The sequence below is a fragment of the Astatotilapia calliptera genome, chromosome 15 (assembly GCF_964374335.1).
Source record: "Astatotilapia calliptera chromosome 15, fAstCal68.1, whole genome shotgun sequence".
Lineage (NCBI taxonomy): Eukaryota > Metazoa > Chordata > Actinopteri > Cichliformes > Cichlidae > Astatotilapia > Astatotilapia calliptera.
The window spans coordinates 1,723,868-1,745,283 of NC_137436.1; the positions used below are offsets into that span (position 1 = coordinate 1,723,868).

The following is a 21,416-nucleotide window of genomic DNA, read 5'->3' on the forward strand; positions in this document are numbered from 1 at the left end:
AGAGGAAAAGGTTCAGGGGACTGTGGTGTTTTGGTGTTCCGGGGATTTAGTTAATTAGTTGGAGGGGAAAGCCAAAGATAAACACAGATTGTCATTCAGCACAGGCAGAGCGTTTAAGCAGCTGCTGAGACCTGATCAAATCAAGTTGGTGGTCAGAGCAGTGCAGCGCTGCAGCGCATACTCATCTTCTTAGGTTGTTACCGATCCAGTTTGGCAAAACAGTGTTTTATTGCCGAGTTCCTCGTTTTCAGACACTGAAAGTTTCATTTTATTCACGTGCAACATGAAAAAGAGAAATATGTGCGGGGCTCATTGGATGCGTAGCAGTCCTTGTGTTTCACGACATAAAGTATTTGTCATCTTTACTGTAAACCAAGCTTGTAATTGTGTTTTGGCAGCTCGATGAACTTGTTCATTGGCTTTGCACTCATTTGCCGTTGCTGATATCAAAGGCTAGATTCTCTAACTTTTATGAGTCAGCCAAAAAAATTCCTACATTTCCCATAATGCAACCCAATAATATCATTGGTATGTCCACTTCTTTAAAAAACAAAGAGTATGTTTTGGGTGAAGGCCGAGGCGACCCTGAAAGACACCACCCAAGTGTTTTCTCTTATAAAATCAGTGGAGTGGCCTTAACTGTTTTTAATTTTATTGCACTTCTACAAAGTTATTTCTCCGCTCACGTGGGCATGTGTCTGGCTGAAACTGAATCACTAGCAGGCTTTCAGTCCTTAGTATGAAATGAACCTACATTTCCCATAATGCAGTTAAATATTACCTCACAGAGAAGCAGCTCAAACTGTTTCATCAGTGTTGCAACCCTTTGTGTACAGAATAATGTGCACGTGACTTCCTCCTCGCAGGCAGTAAGGCCGTCATGACCCGTGTGATGAAATAAGTCACGAGTTGTACCTTGTCTCTGGTGTGGTAACTGTTGTGATCTTTTGAACCTGTTGAACTGATTGCATCTGTCTTCAGTCAAAACAGGCGTTTGCTAACGTGTCACATGAGTGACCAGCCTGCATCAGTCATCATGGAGTGATGAGCACTGATTCAGGGTCTGGCTATGGGATTGTGCAGTGCCTGGTTCAGTGACTCATAGATGTACGGTACTTAGAAGTGTTTAGCCTGGGAGGCAGGAGCGGCCCTGAGACCCTTTTCCACCCACCCAGAAGACTTCCTCTATGCTCCGTGCAGAAGGGGAAATTTAGCCCAGATGTGACTTCAAACAAAAGAAAAGCTGCAGGGATTGGAGGTGGGATCAGGCCCATCTTTCGCGTGACCCCGAGACCTGCTCCTTCCTGGCATCTGTCTATTTTTCTCCTCTACTGTTCTTTCTCTGCTGATCTCTTGTAAGTTTCTCTCTCGCGGGTCTTTTTACTTTTACTCCTAAACATCCTGGCTGTTTTTAACAAGCCTGCGCTGTGTCAAGGAAATCCTGCGAGGAAGCACATTTTTCACCAAATAAAGTGAAATTCCAGGATTTGTAAAGTTGAACACACTTCAAGCCTTTTAGCTAAAAACAGCTACATGAAGTTGGCCTGCTTTACGCTTTTCAGCCGGGTATTTTATTTCTTCTCAGAAATATCAAACGAGCTGTGGGGGTGTTTAAGAAAAGGTTCAAACGTGAAGATAAAACATATGTAGTCATGAAATATCAGAATAAAAATTCTGCAGTCGTTCTTCTTTATTTCCCTTGTGAAGAAAAAAGAAACTTTTTTTTTTTACATTAAAATGACAGTTTTTGGCTTTAAATGTGTTTTGAACGCTCTGGTATGACAGTGCACTGTTCTCCTGCCAGTTTCAATTCTTAGTAACTTCCTTACTCCATGAGAGCCTGACGTCATCTTTAAAAATGCAAATACTAGCAGCTCCGTGAGGCTCCGCCTAAACACGAAATGCTAATAAGGCAAAGTTCACATGCGTCACAGTGACAAAGCTAACGTACTCGTGATTACTGTTCTGTTGTTCACACCGTGGATCTGTAGTTTCACAGGGATCGTTCAGAATACATGGAAATGTGACGCATTTTTTTATAAACAGGGTTGAGATGATAAAGTTCAATTTTAATTTTTTTTTATTTCATATTTTTAACAGGTTGTGAAAAAAAAACTAATGATCGGAGCATCAGAATTTCAGGCAGCAGCAACCTGACAGCAATCACCTTTGACCACTGCAGTCATCTTCTTATACAAAGTTTCTCTGGCTGAACTTCCAACAACTAGTTCTGATTTACAAACGAGTGCCATTAAGGGAGCTGTGTCATAAATCCTTAACTGACCTGTTAGCATAGATTAGCAGAACACTCGCCTTTCAGGCACGTTTTGCCCTGCAAAAAAATGATTGAATATAATTTAGTATTGTTTCAGTTTTTAAGGAATTACTGGAATAGCTCTCCTAGTTTGGCTTTTAATATGTTCATGGCAATTACAAATGTTTACCTGGAAGTTGAGTGTCCGACACACTCCACCCCTGGCAACTCTGGCTGATTGGGACCCACACCCAGTTTCACACCTTGGCTCAGGCGATTAGAGGATCATCAGGGGGTCCTTTTGTCCCTCTGTGGGGGGAAACTCCCACTGGGTTTAAATCTGGGACTCTCCACCATTTGACCTTAGAACTGAAGAAGCTTCTCAGATGAGAGGTGAAACGTCTTCAAGTAACTTAAAGGAGTCCAGACGCTTTTCTTTGCAAGCTCCTTTGACTCCACCCCTAGGGCGACTTTTGATCTCGAGCTGATTGAAAAGGTCAACTGGTCTCCAAACAATCACGGTCTGACTTGGATTCAATGCTGACACTCTTAGACAGTTTCGTAATAGTTTGCAAATAACTGCAGACATATTGCCAGCCCGTTGCAGTCAATTGGAGTGAGTCTGTGCCGATGAGCCCGAGTCAGCTATATGAATATGATTAATCTTCTAAGGACCATTAAAGTTTGATTGTTTGCCCCAGACAAAAATATGTCAGCAGCTATCAAAGTGCTGGAGCAACAAGGCCATAGCAAGGCCAAAAAAGCAGCAATGATTGGAAAACTACTTATGTCTTTATTGCTCAACAGAATATTTTTAATCGGGATGGTCTTGAAGGCTTTGGAGGATTGAAGAAATAAAGAAAAGTATTTTCACTCTGTGAGCAGATTGCACTGCTGTAGTGCTTTGAGACGCACTGACTGCAACATACTGGCAGAGATAAATATCACAGACCTGTTGTGTAAACTAAAGTAAAGATTTCCCAGGGTGGACGGCACCTTTTAAGATATTTTTCACAGCAGCGAGCAGCACACGTCAGCAAAAAGGCCGCCACTCATCTTCACAATTAGACACTGCACGGCACTCGTCAGTGGTATTAAATCGTAGAAGGGCAGCGATGACATGGCAGCCACATATCAAGAACCAGTCCTCTTTTGACCTCCTTTGATTTCAAACCACTCTGCCCCTTTTCTCCCCCTACACCCCCTCCGCTCCCCCTTCCTCTGCTGCTCTCTCCCCCATCCCTCCCTCAGCAGAACTACAGGGGCTTGCTTGTTGTCAAGTCAGTGTTTTTACAGCCTGGCATTAGCACAGGGCAGCATTCAGTCAGGACCCTGCATTCACTCTGGCTCCCCTATAATTCACATGCTCACGTTGGAGCGCGCTGCCTTCGGTGCTACTCGTGAAACGACCCTGATTGAGCCGCGACAGTTCCGCTGACCATTTTGCTCATTTTATTAAAGCAACTTTTATTCCTCGCCGATAAATCTTTTTACATTTTAAATGCCAACACGAAACAGCCCCCATGACATTATAGAGGCAGATGGAGTGGAGCTGGATTCGTACAGGACGCTGTGCGCTTGACTTTTTCCTCCGCTTTTAAAGAGGGCCTGTTATTATGCTCGTTTCCAGCTCCATAGTTTCATTCTTGGACTGCACCAGAGTAGCTTTGCATGATTCATAGTTAAAAATAATCCTCTTTTTTTCACCTTTTGTTTTTATGATGGGTGCCTGTGGCTAATCGGAAGGTTGGCGGTTCAATTGCTGATCCGGTCTGCATGCCAAAGTATCCTTAGCCAAGATGCTGAGCCCTGATGAGTTCATCCTAGTATGAATGAGTGCGAATGTCATTGATACAAAAAAATACTTGTATGAGTGTGTGTGTGAATTATTGACTGAATAAAGTAGAAACGCTTTATATGAGAAGAAGTCCCATTACCTTATACGAGACCTTGGTGCGCCCCAACATCTGCTATTTAAAAAAACAAGCTTTTTTGGTTTCCTAATCTTTCCTTTAATCTTCCAACCTTTGTTCTGATTGGCTGCTCCTGGCAAAGAGAAACCCATGTTTCAGATGTCAGGATGCTCTAAATGACATAATCCAAGGCACAAATTTAACTAAAAAATGTTGGAAATGGAGTATTTAGAGTAGAAGATACACGAGCTTGTGGTTATAGTTATGTGTGTGTGTGTGTGTGTGTGTGCTTATTTTTGTGTTTGTGCCTGTTAAAAAATCGAAAGATCAAAAAGTTAAAAGTGGTAAAAAAAAGCACTAAATCTGGAGGGGTTAAAGAGTTTGTTCACAGCCCCCTGCCTCCTCTCAGCTCACTCCTTGGCGATATAATATACATCGTGTTGTCGGCCAAGTTATTTCCCTTGGCTGTGAAAAAGCGGCCCTTCTAGGAGTCGCGCCGTGCTGTTAGATGCATGTGGATTGATAATCGACGAGGGCAAACATAATTACATTGCCTGAGAAATTAATGAACGCATTGATCTCCCACTCTAAACCTAATCAGCATATTTTTCTTTAAGCCACTGGAATCTGGAGCGGCGGGCCCCCGATTGCATCACAGCTCGCAATATTACTGTGGTTTCCCACAGTTAGTGCTTTTCAGAGATCCTGCCAATACGTGCACGGAGGTTTTTAAACACTGATGTTGTTGCCACCTTTGAAGTGCCTTTCGGTGTCCAGATGTAAATTCATGCAGGGAGAAACGTGATAAGCTAATGATGTCTCTCGGGGACTGCAGCTAACATAACCGTGGGATAAACATATCTGCATATCTAAGTGGACTTTCCCCCCACGCTTCTCCTTCCTCTGCCCTCCTTTAACACTGTTTGGGGCCCTGAACAGGAGCAGATGGACAGAGCAGGCTTTGATGTGCGCTCGGGTCATGTGTGTATCTGCAGTTTTATCAAGGTACACAAGCGTGCAGAGTAAATACACCACACCAAAAAAACTAAAATCCCTGGGAAGGTCTCTGGGCAAGTGAAGGGGAATTTCCACTTCCAGTATGTTCCTGCATTTGTCCGATATAGTTTCAAACACATGCAGAAGGAATCCTGATGAATTTGATCTGCTGCGACTCTTATTTATTTATTTTGCAGGTAATTTTACATCTGACCTCTGCTCTGTTATTTTGCTTGACAACAATGAGCAAAACCAAATTAACAAGCCAGATAATGGCTTCAGCGTATTTGCCCATAGCCCCCCCCCCCCCCCCCCACCTTCCTTTGCTCATCTAAATGTCTGTCATTTCATCCCCATTTGTGTGCTCGAGAGAGAACGAGACATACCGCCGCGCTGCAGCGACCGTGAACGTAGCACACTGCTGCAAAACACGTCCATCAAGGAGAAAATAAAAATAGGCTGTTTCCTCTAAATTCACTTTATCAATAATTCATGGCGTGCGGAGACGCTTGATTTATGAAGGAATTAAATGTTGTGGACTGGGCCTCGCAACGGCCGCCCATCTGTCTCGGGGACGCGGCGGACAAAATTAAACGTGAAAGGCAAACGCGAGAACAACCGAATCATCTCGTGGAAGGACTGTAGCTTTTAGAAGACTTGAGCGACACGTGCTCACCGGACAGGCCTGACTGGACGATATGACGGGGGTGATTAAGCGGGAGCTGCCCGATTTGTTGGAAAGGTTGTTCATGACTTATGTGCGTTGTTGAAATGGGTCACCGCAAGTCCATCATTAATGCTCTCTGGCAAATGGAGGCAAAGATCAAAGGCAGGCGCACCTGCTGACCTGAACGGCTTCCTGACCCCGGCTCCGCCTCACGCAGCACACAGATCATGACAGCTTTTAGTATTTCTAAGGCAAAAGCTGACATTTAAATGCCTCCTCTTTTGTTAGTAATTTATATTTCTTTCCTGTGAAAGCTAATATAAATTAGAATGACATCCTAGCAGGATCAGACCGGTTTTGCCTCTGACATGTTTGCTAGCCCTCCGAGGCGACGCACTGCAAACCTCTGCCGTTCATGAAAGACACACATCATAGCCTACAAATGCTGTTTGCATGTTTCCCTACCATCTCAGGCACAAATCAGCTGTCAAACCTTTTACGACTTTCAGCGCTCTGCTGTTTAGACTGCAGTTCACTGAGGACGGGGAAACTAGCAAACTACTGCTAGTCAGCCTGCCTTTGCACGGTTGGAGAACACAGAGTTGACACTACAGGATAAATTCCAGTAGATAAATAATTGGAATGTAACATATTATGGTTTTGTATATGTGGCTCAATACTTACATGGGCAAAAGGAGAGTTATAAGCAGGTGTTCCCATCTTACCATCACATGGTAACATAGTAACAATTGTAACAATGTCAGACTGCTGGTTTACTTAGAATATTTCATTCAGAACGGGAGGCCGAGCCCTTGGCTTTCAGGTCCTTCTTCTTTTAATAATAGACTTCAAACTTTCCTTTTTGATAAAGCGCATAGTTATGGCTGGATCAGGTGACCCTGAGTCCTCCCGTAGTTACGATGCAATAGCTGTAGGCTGCTGGGAGCTTCCCATGAAGTACTGACTGCTTCTTCTTCACTCACCTCGTTTCACTCTCTCTGTGTTTAGACACCACTCTGCAGGTAATCATTAGTTATTATAAATCTCTGGCTCCCTTCCTCGGTGTGTCTTTTGTCCTGTCTCGTTGCCCTCATCCCCAACCGTCGATGGCTGCGCCTCATTTTCTTCTTTTTAAAAAGGTGTTTTTCCTTCCTACAGTCTAGAAAGTGTTACCTCACAGGGGGTCGTCTGATTGTTAGAGTCTTTATCTTACCTTGGGATAACTGTTGTTGGGATTTATGTATAAAACTGAATGGAATTCAACTAAAAATTATACCACATATATGCATGTAGTTATATTTTTGTTTAGCTGCAGCCATGTTGGCAGTTGTGAATGCCTAGCATTGTGGCGTTTGCTAACAGTAGCGCAGAGTCATAAAGTCAGCAAATTATTTGGGAGGTTATACAAAGAGGATTGGAGTTGTCTGCGCTTCCTAAGATCAAAACCATTATTGGAGCCTGTCTACGATTATGTTGTCTATGTTTTACGACGCCGTGGAACTCGAGTACATCACAGTTGCCTGTATGCTGCTGCTGAGTGACCGTCTTTGTAAAGTTTCCCATTGGTTGGTTTTTATCTGTACATCTTTGCTGGGGCTGGTTCGTCCTTATCTCTGCATATATGTGTACAAAAACATAAACGGTAGGCCTATAGCCTGCACTCTCCCAGTATTACACAAACATTTGTCCCCAGAGTCAGAATTAGGGAAGAAAAAAAGCTTTTAAATGTGCTGCTGCTGTTTCCTGGAAGGATTTACAGAATGAGCTGAAAGGTCGGATTCCATGACAAAATTCGTATCTTGTACTTACATAAACTACTGTTTAAATATTATTGTTGCTGCTTTTCTTGTCTTCTGTTGACTTAAAGTTACTCCCAACACGTCTGTGAGTTGCCTAACCCGTCCTGTCAAAGCTGACTTGAAGCGAGAGTTGACATGATTCATTTAGTGGCTTCTCCTCGTTTCTGCCGTCCATTATCGTCTTCTGACTTTATCTTTTGGCATCTAACCACAAACCCGAACCATTTAAAGAGCGTTTTGCAGCTTTGCATGTTTTCCTAGCTTCAGGTGCACAACTGAAAAATATATTTGAAACACAGGTAAATCAGGCCTTCTTACGACAATAACACGTGGAGTGATACAAGCTGACTGACACATTTAAATCGTTGCTATTTGTGATACCTTTATTAGTTATCATTAATAATAATAACGATTGACATGGTAGTTGGCTTATTTTCATGTCAATCACTTCACACTGAGTTAGCTTTAAACATATTATGCTAAGTCACATGTCACACATTTGAAGCAGAAAAACATGGAATCGTTTCATGTCTGTGGAAGGTTATTCCCTCTGGTAGCTTTGACATTTCTTTCATCCGAACATAAAAACAGTACAAAAGTTGGCCTTTCACAGGAGAATGAGTCACAACCCTGAATCAGACCTCTTCAGCAAAATGGCGTCAGAAGCTCATCTCACAACAGGACCTGAGTGTGGCAACAGCAGGCCAGCTGTTTGCTAACATTAGCCACTTTAAGCTGTTAGTCATTAACAGCTAGCCAGGCTGCAACACACTCACTGTACTTATGAGTGTGACGTATGAATTTCATATACTTTAAACGTCCTCACTCATGCACACTTTACGTGGGCATGAGTGGGAGAAGCGTCACGTGAGCAATTAGGCAAAGTTTGGCGCACTGATACACGAGGAGCGTTAGCGCACGCCGGGGACGTGCGCGGGCACGGCAGCAGTGCGCCGGTGAGCCGGTATTAACGCCAGGGTGCAATGTAGTCTGATGAAATTACCGTGGCTGTCAGCGCCTGTCTGGAAGCTTTGAGGCAGTACAAGAGAGTGGCTGCGGGCAAAGATGAAGCCGTACTTTTGGGCTTAATTATCCAGCTTTAAGCTAATTAGAGGAACACTTCACAAAAAGAACAGGGGTTAAAGAGGCCTAAGACATTACAGCGGGCCAACAGAACAGCACAGAAGCACCGTAGCTAAAGAGAAAGCCCCATTTGCCTGACACTGGAAATTAAAATCCAGGATGATATAGAAGGAAAGGCAGATTTTTTTCCTTTTGCTTTTATTTAGCGGGAATGTGACTCCAGGACTAATTTCGGAATTTTGTGATTAAAATGAAAGTGTGTGTGTGTGTGTGTGTGTGTGTGTGTGTGTGTGTGTGTGGGGGGGGGGGGGGGGGGGTTGGGGAGCTCGGATCTGACATCAGTGGCGAGGGTTAAGGTAGGCCGGGCAAAATAGCGTGTGTGGGGATAGAGTGTGTTTGAGAGACAAACTATTTTCTGCAGTGTGAGGGCAGCGGGGAGGATCTGTGGCTTAAAGCCATCACGGAGCCGCTCTGGAGGAGATGCATTCTTTATTCTGAGGAGGGGAGGAGGGACAGGAGAGAGAGAGGGGGAGAGAGAGAGAGAGGTGAGCGGAGAAGGCACGTCGCACTATCAGCTGAATCCATCTAAGAAAACAACTCGCAGGGAGTCCGGGTCTGAGCTGCGCCAGGCACTGAAAGGCAAGTCTGACCTCCCCACCAAAAACAGCGCACAGGACGGACGCAGCTGGCCGTCATGGCCCGTGGCGGATCAGGCGGCGGACAGTTCGGCGAGTGCGTCCTCACCGTTCGGCCAGAGTGTGGAAGGCGAGAGAAGTGCCCCCTGCCGCTGTCTCCGGTGCTTTTGCGCCGCTCACGGTGTTGAGTCGAAGCGGAGGGAGCTCTCCTTTTAGAAGCTGGGAAAACGCAGGAGAGAAAAAAAAGTACCGACGGCAGTGCGGACGGACTCGCAGCCACATCCGAGAGACACACACGGGGAGGCAGAAGGGGACATAACCCATGCGGGCAAATATGCTCCTCCGTAGAGTCGCCGGGTTCGAGCTGCTCGTAGGAACCGACTCGCACAAACGTCGCCGAACAGAGCTTTACGCACGGGTTTGCAGCAGGACCGCATGAAGGACGGAGGCGTAAAGACGGGGGAAAAGTTGACTGCGGTTGCGGGGTTTGCGATGGATAAAGGCTCAGCAAAGGTACGATGGATGCTTTTCGGTCAATAATGAAAGTGTGTGTTAAAATGCAGCTTTACATCGGGCCCGGGCTGCGTTTAAACGAACCACTTTTCACTCGAAATTCATTATTCCAGCGCAGAAAGCGTAACCGAACCCACATCCAGCAGAACTACGTATGGTAAGGAAAGGCGTTCGGGTTCCCAGACACTTTTAGAGAGAAAAAGCAAAGGAAAAACGGTTGTTCAGTTTATATTTGTGCGGTTCATGAGACATTTCATCGAGTTTTTGGCGCTAACAAAACACGCAGCTCCACATTTTTCCCACTCGAGTGAAAACCTGAGTTTTTTTTTCTTCTTTTCCTCTTTCTTTTTGTAGAGGGGCTTTCACCCTCTGTGCACTGCACGGTTTTCGACCCCCCCCCCCGTTCCCCGCTTTGAAATAATTCATTCAAATGAACACCGCTCACTGGGCAGCCTTTGAAGTGTACCTGATCCGCCTCTTATCGCCTCTTAAATACCTTATCCATTTTTAAACTTTTAATTGCGTTTCTGGGGCTAAATCCAGTTCTAATCGGATTGTCCTGGCCACATATCACAGCGTTCATCTGGTGGTGAGAAACTGTGCTCCCTGGGCTGAAAATTAAATTAAAAAGAAAATCAAGACGGAAAAAAAGCAGAGTGTTGGTGGGGTAGTTTTTTCTCTCCTTTTTTATCAAGCCACTGCAGCTCATTGATCTGTGTTTCTTTGGTGGTGTTAAGTAAACTCGACACTGTGCTTCTTTGAATCTGGATTCTTGGTGACATTTTATTTATGCACCTATCGTAATCTTGATGCTGCTGCCTTCTGCTGTTGATTCTGTCGCTGTGGCAGCACATTTTATCACCTCATGTGGTTGCTTATCCCCACCACCACAAGCTTATTTGATTAAATTTAGCTCTTTCAATTTAGAAAAGTAGATCACAGATGTGTGTCAGAGGATTGTTTCTCCATCCCTGCCACAAAGAGCCCATGCGGGCTTCCATCTAGTCAACAAACAAATGGAGGAATTTAAGGAAGCGGAGCCATGAAGGCGTATAGATTTCTTCTTCTTTCTTTCCCCCCTCCTTCTACTAAATATAGCTGCTTGTCTGATATACCAAGTCTGGATTTAGTTGTTTAACACGGCCCCTAAACTGAACAGATTCCTCTGAGCTCGCTGAATGATGAGGGGCCCCATAACCCTGCAAGGCTCCTTAATCCACAGTCACGGCCGTTGCAGTGCTTAACATTCAACCAGTCGTTCCCACTGTCGTGTGTCATCCAATGCTGACTTCGGGTGGAGCTGCAGTTAAGCTGAAAGCTACCTATGGTAAGGAAAGGGGGGGGGGGGGGGGGGCAGGGAAATATTTGATGGCTCATAAAAGTTGGAATAATGGATTTTAGGGAGGGGTGGTCTACTGTAATCCAGTGGCCTTGTGCTTCACTGCAAACCTCTCCGAGGTGGAAAAACAGCCTGTATCGATCATTTGTTGCAGGTGGAGGGGCTAAATTATTTTTCAATCCCATTTCTTTTGACAGCTTGTGCTTGTCACTCCATCCGGGGCGCGAGGGGAGCTGATATGCAGCGTCTCTGTTCCTCGATTGCCTCGTCTTTGTTTTCCAAACATCCACAGCCTCAAAATCTCCAGTTTGGCCACGTTAGGTTCAGGCCTTGCACGTAATAACGAGCTCTTCCTCGGGCCACCGGCAAAAACAATTGGCTGTGTTTACTGTAAGCACTTGTGTGTTTACCCGTGTACCTCTGCTCGAGAATCTGCTCAGGCAGCTGGGAAGCAGAAAAGAGGCTGTTGCAGCTTGTTTTCTGTTCGGCATTGTTTTCTTTTCCCAGGAAATATCCTCCGTGTCCATGTTGGCACACAGACAGCTCATATCTTTATTAACCTCGCCTCTTTTTAGCATGTTTTCCATTAAGCAGCGGTGATGTTGCTGAGAAACCCTGTGAATCCACGAGTGTGTGTCCTTGCAGTGCTCTATTACCGCCTTTGATAGAGCGCACGGGATAAAAGCCTTCCTTATGTCTGTGAAACCGGATGTGCAGGAGCTGTTCAGAATATTTATCAGACTCTTTTTTTTTTTACATAGTCAGTGCATAATTCCACAGTGCAATGTTTTGTGCCTCTGTCTGTCTTGGGAAAGAAGGGAAGAGTGGGAGCAAAATGGAAGTCAGTTGGTATGTGTTTGTATTTTAAATAAAGAGACAGAGGGAAAAGGGAGGCCCCCTATTTTTCTTTTCTTTTTTTCCGAGAACAGGCCACCTCTGAAAATACTCATCTAGCTTCTCTTTGTTTTCCCGCAGGTCTCTGGATCCAAATGTCACCCCCCTTGGACTCTGCCCTGGTCTGGGACCAGCAGTGTGTGACGGACAGGCGAGCGGAGCCTGCGGTGGCACTCAAATTGGCCCTGGCTGAGCTCTGCATGGAGCAGCGAGAGAAGAGTCCTGCTATGGTCTGATGTCTCAGCATGGATGGAGTCAGTCGGAGGCCTGGCCACCACTAATGAGACCATCGCTCTTCGGCTGAGGACTAGCATTTACAGGATTACTCCCACAGTTTCCTGCTCTTTTCCCAGCTAACTGCATCATTACTTAACAATCTTAGTTGGACTTTTTTATATATTTTCATGGGTCTGGTTTTTGGTGGATATATACGTCATTTGCCTCTCTGATTTTCATTTTTTTATTCCCTCCCGCCAGTTTTTTTTTTTTTTTAATTGTTGGTTTGCCTTTTTTCCCCCCTGTTTGTTTTTCCACTATGGAGTTTCTGGCTGGACCCTGGAATAAAGATTGGGCTTCGTTCTTGCAATTTTGGTTGACTGTCATCCTAAGCCTCCAAATGCAATTCAGCCCAGGTGCCTCTTGTCCGCAAGAGTGTCGTTGTGACAAAGGGTTTGTGTACTGCAACGAACGCAGCCTGACATCAGTGCCTCTGGGGATACAGGAGGGCTACAAGGTCCTCTACCTCCACAACAACCAGATCAACAATGCTGGTTTCCCTGTGGAACTTCACAATCTGGTCTCCGTAGAAACTGTGTACCTGTACGGCAACCAGCTGGACGAATTCCCTGTGAATCTGCCCAAAAACACCAAGGTCCTGCACCTCCAGGAGAACAATATCCAAACAATCTCCAAGGCAGCTCTTGCCCAATTGACTAAACTAGAGGAGCTACACCTTGACGATAACTCCATCTCCACAGTAGGGGTGGAAGAAGGGGCCTTCAGGGAGGCGGTAAGCCTCAAACTCCTCTTCCTCACCAAGAACCACTTAAGCAGCGTTCCCATTGGTCTTCCCGAAGACCTGAAGGAGCTGCGGTTAGATGAGAACCGCATTGCTGTCATTGCAGAGGAGGCCTTCCAGAATGTGACACGTCTACAGCGCCTCCTGCTGGACGGAAACCTGCTGACAGATGAGGGCATCGCACCAGGGACCTTCCAGGACCTGGCCACCCTCCGTGAGTTGGCTCTGGCCCGCAATTCACTAACTTTCCCCCCTCCTCTCTTGCCCAGCCAGTCGCTGGTCAAACTTAGCCTACAGGAGAACCAGATCGACCAGATCCCCGTGGCGGCGTTTGAGGGTCTAAACAGGCTGGAAAGACTGGATATCTCCAGCAACCAGCTTCAAACTCTAACACAAGGTGTGTTCGATGGCCTGTCCAGCCTGAGGCACCTCATAGTGCGAAACAACCCGTGGCGCTGTGACTGCAGCGTAAAATGGGTGGTGGTGTGGCTCAAATCGCTGCCTTCCTCTGTCAACGCCCGCGGGTTTACGTGCTCGAGTCCGGAGAAGGTGCGTGGCATGACAATCAGAGAGCTCACGCTGGATATTATTGAGTGCCCCATTCAACCCGACCAGCCGCCCTGGCCCACCCTCCGCTCCACACCCCCTCCCCCACCCACCACCACCCCTGTCACCACCATGATTTCCACCCTCATCACTTCATCCATCCCTTACTACTTTGACTCCCCCTCCCCCACGCTGCCCCCCTTACTTAACAACCCTGCCGGACCCCTGCCTCCTTACGAGGACCCTCTTCAGATCTCCTTCCACGTGGTCAACTCCACCAACATCGACGTGAGCTGGGCTTCCTACTTTACTGTCACCGCCTACAAGGTCACTTGGGTCAAAAGGGGCCAAAGCCAAATCAACGAAGGAATGCAGGAGAGGACGGTGAGCGGGGACCTGCGGCGCATCAGCCTCACCAACCTGGATCCCCGGTCTGTGTATCGGATCTGCGTGCACGTCCTGGACACCCTTAATTCCTATAGGCCTGGGGAGGATACTATATGCTCCGAGGCCAGGACCAAGCCGCCAGTGACCACCAAGCCTCCGGGCAGAGAGCAGGCTCCTCAGGACAGCATCAGCTCCACGCTGCTAATGGCTGGGATCATAGGAGGGGCTGTTCTTATCGTCCTGGTTACGCTGCTCAGCTTGTTCTGCTGGCACATGCACAGGAAGAACCGGTCGTCTTCGACCAAGTGGAAATACAACCGCGGCAGGAGAAAAGACGACTACTGCGAGGCTGGAACCAAGAAGGATAACTCCATTCTGGAGATGACTGAGACCAGTTTCCAGATAGTGGCGCTGAACAATGAGCAGCTGCTCAAGGGAGATTTCCGCATCCAGCCCATCTACACTCCCAACGGGGGCATTGGATTTAGAGACTGTCACCTCAGTAACAACAGCATAGCCTACTGCAAGAGCAGCAACGTGCCCAGTACAGAGTTCTGCCACACGTGATGCTGCAGACACTCAGTACAGCAGCATACACACACACACACACACACACACACACACACACACACACACACACACACACACACACACACACACACAAAGCAAAAAGACTTGCATAAACACACACACACTGTTTGTCTAGACATTGAAAAATATAAAAAATTATAGTGAAATATAACTGTATTATATATATTTCCAAGTTCTGTCTACGATGTAATTTATACTGTGGATAATAATGTGGGATTCTCTGCTATCTTTTTTATTCCTAGAAAAACAGATACAAGTGTTTCTTTTTTTTTATAACCAGCAGGGTTTTGGAAGTTGTTTTAACGGTCAGTACTGTACATGAACATGGATTTGTACAATCACGGCACCCTGGGTGTAGCTTCTGACAAAAAAAAATTTGCTGTCAGCCTTGGAAATGTTTTTTGGGGGAGGGGGCGCTTTAGCAGGGCTGGGATCCTTTGCTAACCACAGAAGCAAAAATAGGACCTTTTCACACTTTGAAACCCTGCAAAAAAATCAAAAGAATAATAAAAACACCCTCCCCAGAACAACACAGCAGACGGGGAAATCCAAACACTGCTGATTAGAGGAAATATGGCGCTGGTTCAGTGACGGTGTGTTTAAAAAGGAAAAAAAGAAAACGTGAGAATTGAAGTGCACGTTCTTATTAATGGCAGCAAGGCAGGAAATGAGCAGAGGTAGGCGGTGGTGGCGTGTGACGGGGGTTGTGCACGGCCATGCAGGTTGGGAATATCATCGGTGTTGTTGAAAAGCCTGGGCTGAAAGTTCCTTGACACTAAAAGCATCTTTGTTCTGTTTGTTTCCAGGTAGAATTGGTGGGTTTTGGACAGCTCTGGAAAAATTATTGTTTCTAAAATCATGCTTGAATGTGCTGATTCTTGCTGATCCTTTCCTTTCGAAGAAACATTCGTTCGCTCAGCTTCTTTCCCCCCCAAATGTTTTGGCCAGTGAGGCCACAAGGGGGCAGTTTTCCTCAGCGTTTTGTGTGTGTGTGTGTGTGTGTGTGTGTGGTACATAGACAGGCCAGAGAGATCACTTTACCTCCACCATTTCCCCCGAGCCCATTACCCAGACAACATTACTCATGCTTGAACAGCATTGTGTCGAGTATTTTTGCTCATTGGGCTACTTAATGATGTGGAATCATTTAAAACTAACAGTGTTTCTGTGTTTGCTGGCTAAATGATATGGATTTTCACCACTCCGGTCCATTATGAGATGATTTGTGTGTGTGTGTGTGTGTGTGGAGAGCATGATGAATTTTGATATGGCTCACACATAACACTAATTATACAGCCACTTATCTCAACCTTGTCCCATCGTCCATTAGACTTTGTGATAAATTAGGAAATTACAACAATGGACTCGCACCCCGCCCATGATCGCACACTGCGCTGCGACCGAGCGCTTCATCTACCTTCTCATTATTTATCCTTTTGTCCGCACTTATAGTGTGGCCTTTTTCATTCACGCTTTGCTCAGCCAAAACAATGCAGCTGCTCACTTCACAACAGCATCTCTGAGAGGATGATTGCCACTCTGTCTGCCTTCCCGTGTCAGCGTCCAACTCTTCGCTCCGATCTGTGCACGGCTCAGTTAAAACTCTTTCCCTGCCCTTCAGCTTGTAAGCGTTGGTGGCTTCTCTTTGCATCGAATGTGAGGGTGCCAGTGTGAGGTCTTCATTATGCACCTCTTAAGGAAGCTTTATTTGATTTGACAAGATTTTATTTTGAGGGGCCAGGCTTAAAGAGCTGCTTCCCTTTTCTTTCCCCCCTTCCCATAATCCTCAACCAAAAAAGGGAGAGAAATATGTAGGCCTTATTTTCACATGGCTACCCGAAGCTCATGCTGAGAGGTAGTTTTTAACTCTTTGCGAGGCACACAGATTCAGCTGTTCAAATGCACTGTACCCGACAGAGTCGGCACAACCTAAGATCACTTTTTACAATTCAGAGATTTTTTTAAGGGCTCGTGCGAAGCGTTGAGATTAAAAGTAAGCGCTCTTCCTATGACTCCAGCAATAGCTCAGTTTGTGATAAATTGGCCTGTTTGCAATTCCAGTGCTTAAAATCTGTTCAACCTTTAATTGAATACTTTAATGAATTAAATCATCCATCTTAAAATGTAATTTAAGGTCACCCTAAAATTATTTTTACGTATTGAAAATTCATTTGTTTTTTAGATGGAAGTGGTCATTTCTTTTTCAAAGATAAAATCTCTGTCATTAATTTTTTTTTTAATGACAGAGATTTTAATGACATTTTTTTTCTGAGTGTTTAGCTGAAAAAAAATCTACTAGAGTTTCATCATAAAAACTTTTTGTAACATTTCAGAATATTGTATATTATCATGTAGCCTAATTGTTCTTTGCTGTACAGTTGTTGTGTGTTTAGGTCACAGATTTACTCTTTGCAGCTCTTTGTTCATTTGCACAAAAAAAAGAAACAAAAACCGAAGATATATAATTTGTTTTCTCAGAAAAGCGTTTTAGCTAGCATAGCAATATTTGAACAAGGACCAATAGCAGATATGTTATAGCTATCACAACATTATTTTTGTCAGATCTGTTTTTTTGGTCATGATAGTTGTGCAGTAAAATCTATTAAAAACATCTAATTAACACCACTTTACTGTTAGCATGCTAAAAAAAGGTGCTAGCACCAGCAGCCAGCTAGCCTAACCTAGCTTGGAAAGTAAAAACATGAAAACAGCTTGTAAACAGCTTGTTTGCACTCGCAAACAAGTCTATGAAGTCTTCTACGCTGTAAAACCACAAGGTCATTTTTAGACTTCTAATTTTTGTATAGATTGAACAAATGTGATCTAATGTAGATATTGGACATAGCGAGATTAGCCATAGCCCTGTCTGTTTCAAGCTAAGCTCATCTGCTCTTGACTACGACTTCGTGTCTATGGCATCAATCTTCTCCTTACTTTAGTAAGAAACCACCTATTATTCCCCAACTTCTCAATTAATATGCAGGTGGTTTAGATAATTTATTTAAAGCTAAGGATGATTGATAGCGATGATTGATTTGTCGGGTTTTTTAATTTCTTTTTTGCCATCATATCCAAATGTATTTTTTTTTTGTGAATATTTTTAACCAAAATAATCACAATATCAATCATGTGAAAAAGGAACAATCATACTACTCTGCTCACTATAAGGGACACTGTCACTGGCTGCCTATTATCCTAGTTGAGCTTCAAGTCTGAAAACTGGAAAATAGCTAGTGTGCTCAGGCTAATGCTAAAAAACTTTACTATAAAATGTTGTTTTTAGACTTCATATTTTTGCACAGATTAAAAACAAATGTGAACTAATGTGCTCATTAGTGGTGTTGGCATTGGTGCTGGTAAATGGTGAGTTGAACATAACAGTTTTAGCTTATCACTGAATTAAGCTATACAGACATGAAAGTGATGTGAGTCTTCTCATTAATCTCAGCAAAAAAAAAGTGAACTTTGTAAAACGGCAAACCCCATCTTTCACTCCTCAGCTACTATTCAAGTATGTAAATCATTTTTAAAAATTATTTCAAGTTGTTCTACATCTTCTGTGGTTATCAAAGTATCTCTACTTTTTGTTTAATTCTTTTTCTACTAATACACATATCAGCCAACCCAATACATGCTGTCCATCGAGACACACCAGGCTGCCCTGACCTGTGCTCGGCTTTCCCCTGCTGGGTACCTAACCGACAGTTCACCATGTACTGTTCGCTACATGCTTTAACAGCTGACCATAATCCCACGCAGCACTTGAACATGCTACCACTGGGATTTTTTTTTCTTTCATTTTAGATATAAAGCCCTATTTTAGTCCCACGATCAAGCAAGCCAGGTGAATCCATTGCAACATTTAGCATCTCCCCCTGTCTGTGAATGTGTAACGGAGACAGATATTTGCCTTACCTTTTATGCAGGAATGAATAATTAACGAGAGGGAGAGAGAGCGAGGGAGTTAAGTGGGAGGAAGAAAGGGGAGTAGAAAACATGAGACATAAAGAGACGGCAGCAAGAACAGAAAGCACATTTCTCCGATCGACTGCAGTAACAATAACGGCGTTAACAGGAAGCGTGACACACACACTAGCTAACGAAGAGACTGTTCATCCATAGTGCCAGAAATTAAGCGGTGCACTGCTAATGATTCAGCCAGACTGGGAAGAGGCTTTGGTGGTTGTTTTGCAGCATACATTACTCTTAATTTCGATCAAGAGACTGCAGTGCCATAGCCAATGGAATTTACACACGGCTGCGAATGTCGTCTTATTACAGTTTCAGGGTGCCGAGAAGCTCATTGATTCACGTTGGAATAATTATGTTTAATCATTGAGAGGTCACCTCAGACAGAACACGTGAAATTGAAAAGGTGGAAAGTCGCCCGTTTCTTCCTGCAGGCAGAACCTTTGCTGCAAATATCTATTAGCCAGTGATGTTCATTCAAGAATTTTTTGCATGTACTGTATTTAGCTTCATAGCCTTTCATTTGTTATCACACCGAGGTTTGGACTTTCAAATATTTCTTCTTCCCAGTCGATCGCCACACGCGGTTGAGATGCAGCACGCAGAGATTTTCTTTGGTGTAGAGGAAGTAGGCTGGAAACTTACAGTGCATGTAAAATGGCTATGTTGGGATACGTCGCCATCCTGGCTTCTGGCTTCTCATCCAAGACACAGTGTTACGTTAGCCATCCACACCGAGACGTTTTCTTAGGAACCAAAGTTAAATTTCTGTTCTCATGATGAAATATTGATGTTGTTCCATGTATGTGCCTTGAGGTTGAACTTACAATGTAAAGTCCTTGAAACCTTTAAATGTTTTTGCACAAACTGTAAATACTTAAGTGAAGCTTTTTGAAAATAAAAGAGCCATTGGATTTGAGCGATCACTCGTTTCCTTGTATCCAGCAAAGAAGTGAATGTGTTCTTTGGAGTGATCCTGCATTCTTGTTGCTCTACATGTTCCCCAAAAACACACTCGGAGCGAAATCTATTTTGGGTCAGACACTGGCAATACTGTGTCAAAGATTTGTGCTGTGCGCAACATGCCAAGTTATCCTCTTATTTCTATATGGGAAGCTTGTGCCGTCTTAGCGTAGCCACTGCAGCTTAGCATTCAGCTGGGGAGAATCCAGGAGACTCTCTTATTCTGCTTGTATGGCACAACTAAACCCCAGGATGGGCTCGATCTCGAAGTCCAACTTTTTTCCCTCCACGTGACCGCATCCCAGTGTGGCCTCTGTAACCTCCAGCCTGCTAAGAAGCCCACGTTAGCAGAGTCTTAATTCACTATGACAATTAACCACAGCTGAAACAAAAGGGTGTGCCACTCTGGTATTTTGAGCTGGAAATGGGTATATTTCTTAAAATCCCCAAATGTCAAAATGTGATTTGTTATTGCGGAATTGTCGGCTTTACGTGGAGGCCAAGTGGTTAAAAGAATCGAGGCTTTGGCGCTCGGATCATCCGCTGTCTGTTCCTCCCTCTTTCTGTGTTGTGCAACTCTTGCTTTGAAAGATTTAGTGTATAATCTCCCCCCTGTGCATTTTCCAGGACTGGCTTCTTCACTGAGGTGAAGCTAGTCATAAAGAAATTATTCACGCAGCTTGGATTAATCATTAAAATCTTTAGTGATGTGTACAAATGTTTGCAAGAAAATCAGAACTGCCATCAAGAAATGTAGCAAACTGTAGCAAATGTTGAAAAGTACAATTTCAGGAGGGAAAATTATATGTTAACAGAAACGTCCAAACCATGTAAAGTATTCAAAGTTAAGAAACAGCTTTTCAGAATAAATAAAAATGGAACCGAGAACTGTCAAATTTTGCTAAGCTAATTAATTTTGGCTAATTTTATTGTTATATATCTTAAAACGGTTTACAGTTGTTACAGTGGTCTGGTTATGACATTAAATGTCAGGTTCCAGACGCATCAACCACATGACCTTAAATTTGAACCTGGTCAAATTAGCTAACGATACTTTAGCTAGTTCGTTGTGTTAGTTACACGTTACTCGGTGCTTCATCCGTTGTCAGTGTTGGAGCTTAAAACCTACATTTAATCGAGCAGGTATATTTGAAGTATTGACTTTATTGTTTTCTTGCTGCTTTATATTTTACATTGAAGTATAAAATAGACGCTGCTAAAATTAGCAACACACATAATTAAGTGTAGAAATTAATCTGATTTTTAACCACACGATTATCACGTTAGGCTATGCAAATGAGAACAACAATATCCTGAATCTGTTAAATTCGCTAACTTAATTATATGATCTCTTATTTCCCTTAGCTGTCAGCTAATTTCAGTATTGCTCTGCATTATAGAGGGACGTTTATATGCATAAACCTATAACATGTATTATTATGATAAAGTGCTGCTTAACCATTAGTTATAATAATTAGTTTATAGGGTTGTAACACTTAAATTTTTTAATATTAGTGCTGCTTAAGAAGCATTTCACTGTTATATATTTCTTTTATGCTCCTATGTATTGTAAGTAAAGGACAGACTATTCTGCGTACAGTCTGGTGAAAACTAATCTCTTGTTAAAAACTCTTATTTGTGCTACAACCCATCTTATCTATTGATTTGGTAAGCTCTGCTGAGTAGTCACCTACCCAGTGAGTACTTATCTGAAAACTCAGAGATAAGTCCTCACTAAGAACAGAGTTGGTACGCTCAGTTTTCTAGAACATGTTTTTTGTGAATGCTGTAAATCATTTCAAAGAAAGTGGTTTGTCATATTCCATATGGCTGCAACTAATCAAATGTG

The 21,416-nt window shown here is 43.9% G+C and overlaps 1 protein-coding gene and 1 long non-coding RNA gene across 3 annotated transcripts in view; one reads left to right on the forward strand and one right to left on the reverse strand.

Moving 5' to 3' along the window:
- flrt2 (fibronectin leucine rich transmembrane protein 2) overlaps window positions 1-19,523 on the forward strand; it is a 51,194-nt gene extending 31,671 nt beyond the window's left edge. The window contains exons 1-2 of one of the 2 annotated variants that reach the window (XM_026142286.2): window positions 9,140-9,860; window positions 12,175-19,523. In XM_026142286.2, the coding sequence (XP_025998071.2) occupies window positions 12,629-14,611 (1,983 nt within the window). In that variant the 5' untranslated portion in view covers window positions 9,140-9,860; window positions 12,175-12,628 and the 3' untranslated portion in view covers window positions 14,612-19,523. Of the gene's footprint in view, window positions 1-9,139; window positions 9,861-12,174 lie in introns of those variants that run through there. The other variant, XM_026142287.2, reaches the window with a different exon arrangement.
- LOC145420514 (uncharacterized) lies at window positions 2,063-2,787 on the reverse strand. Its single transcript, XR_013901836.1, has 2 exons — window positions 2,445-2,787; window positions 2,063-2,332 (listed from the first exon to the last, which is right to left on the reverse strand). It is a non-coding gene; the product is annotated as an uncharacterized LOC145420514 (long non-coding RNA).
- Window positions 19,524-21,416: the final 1,893 nt, after the last annotated feature.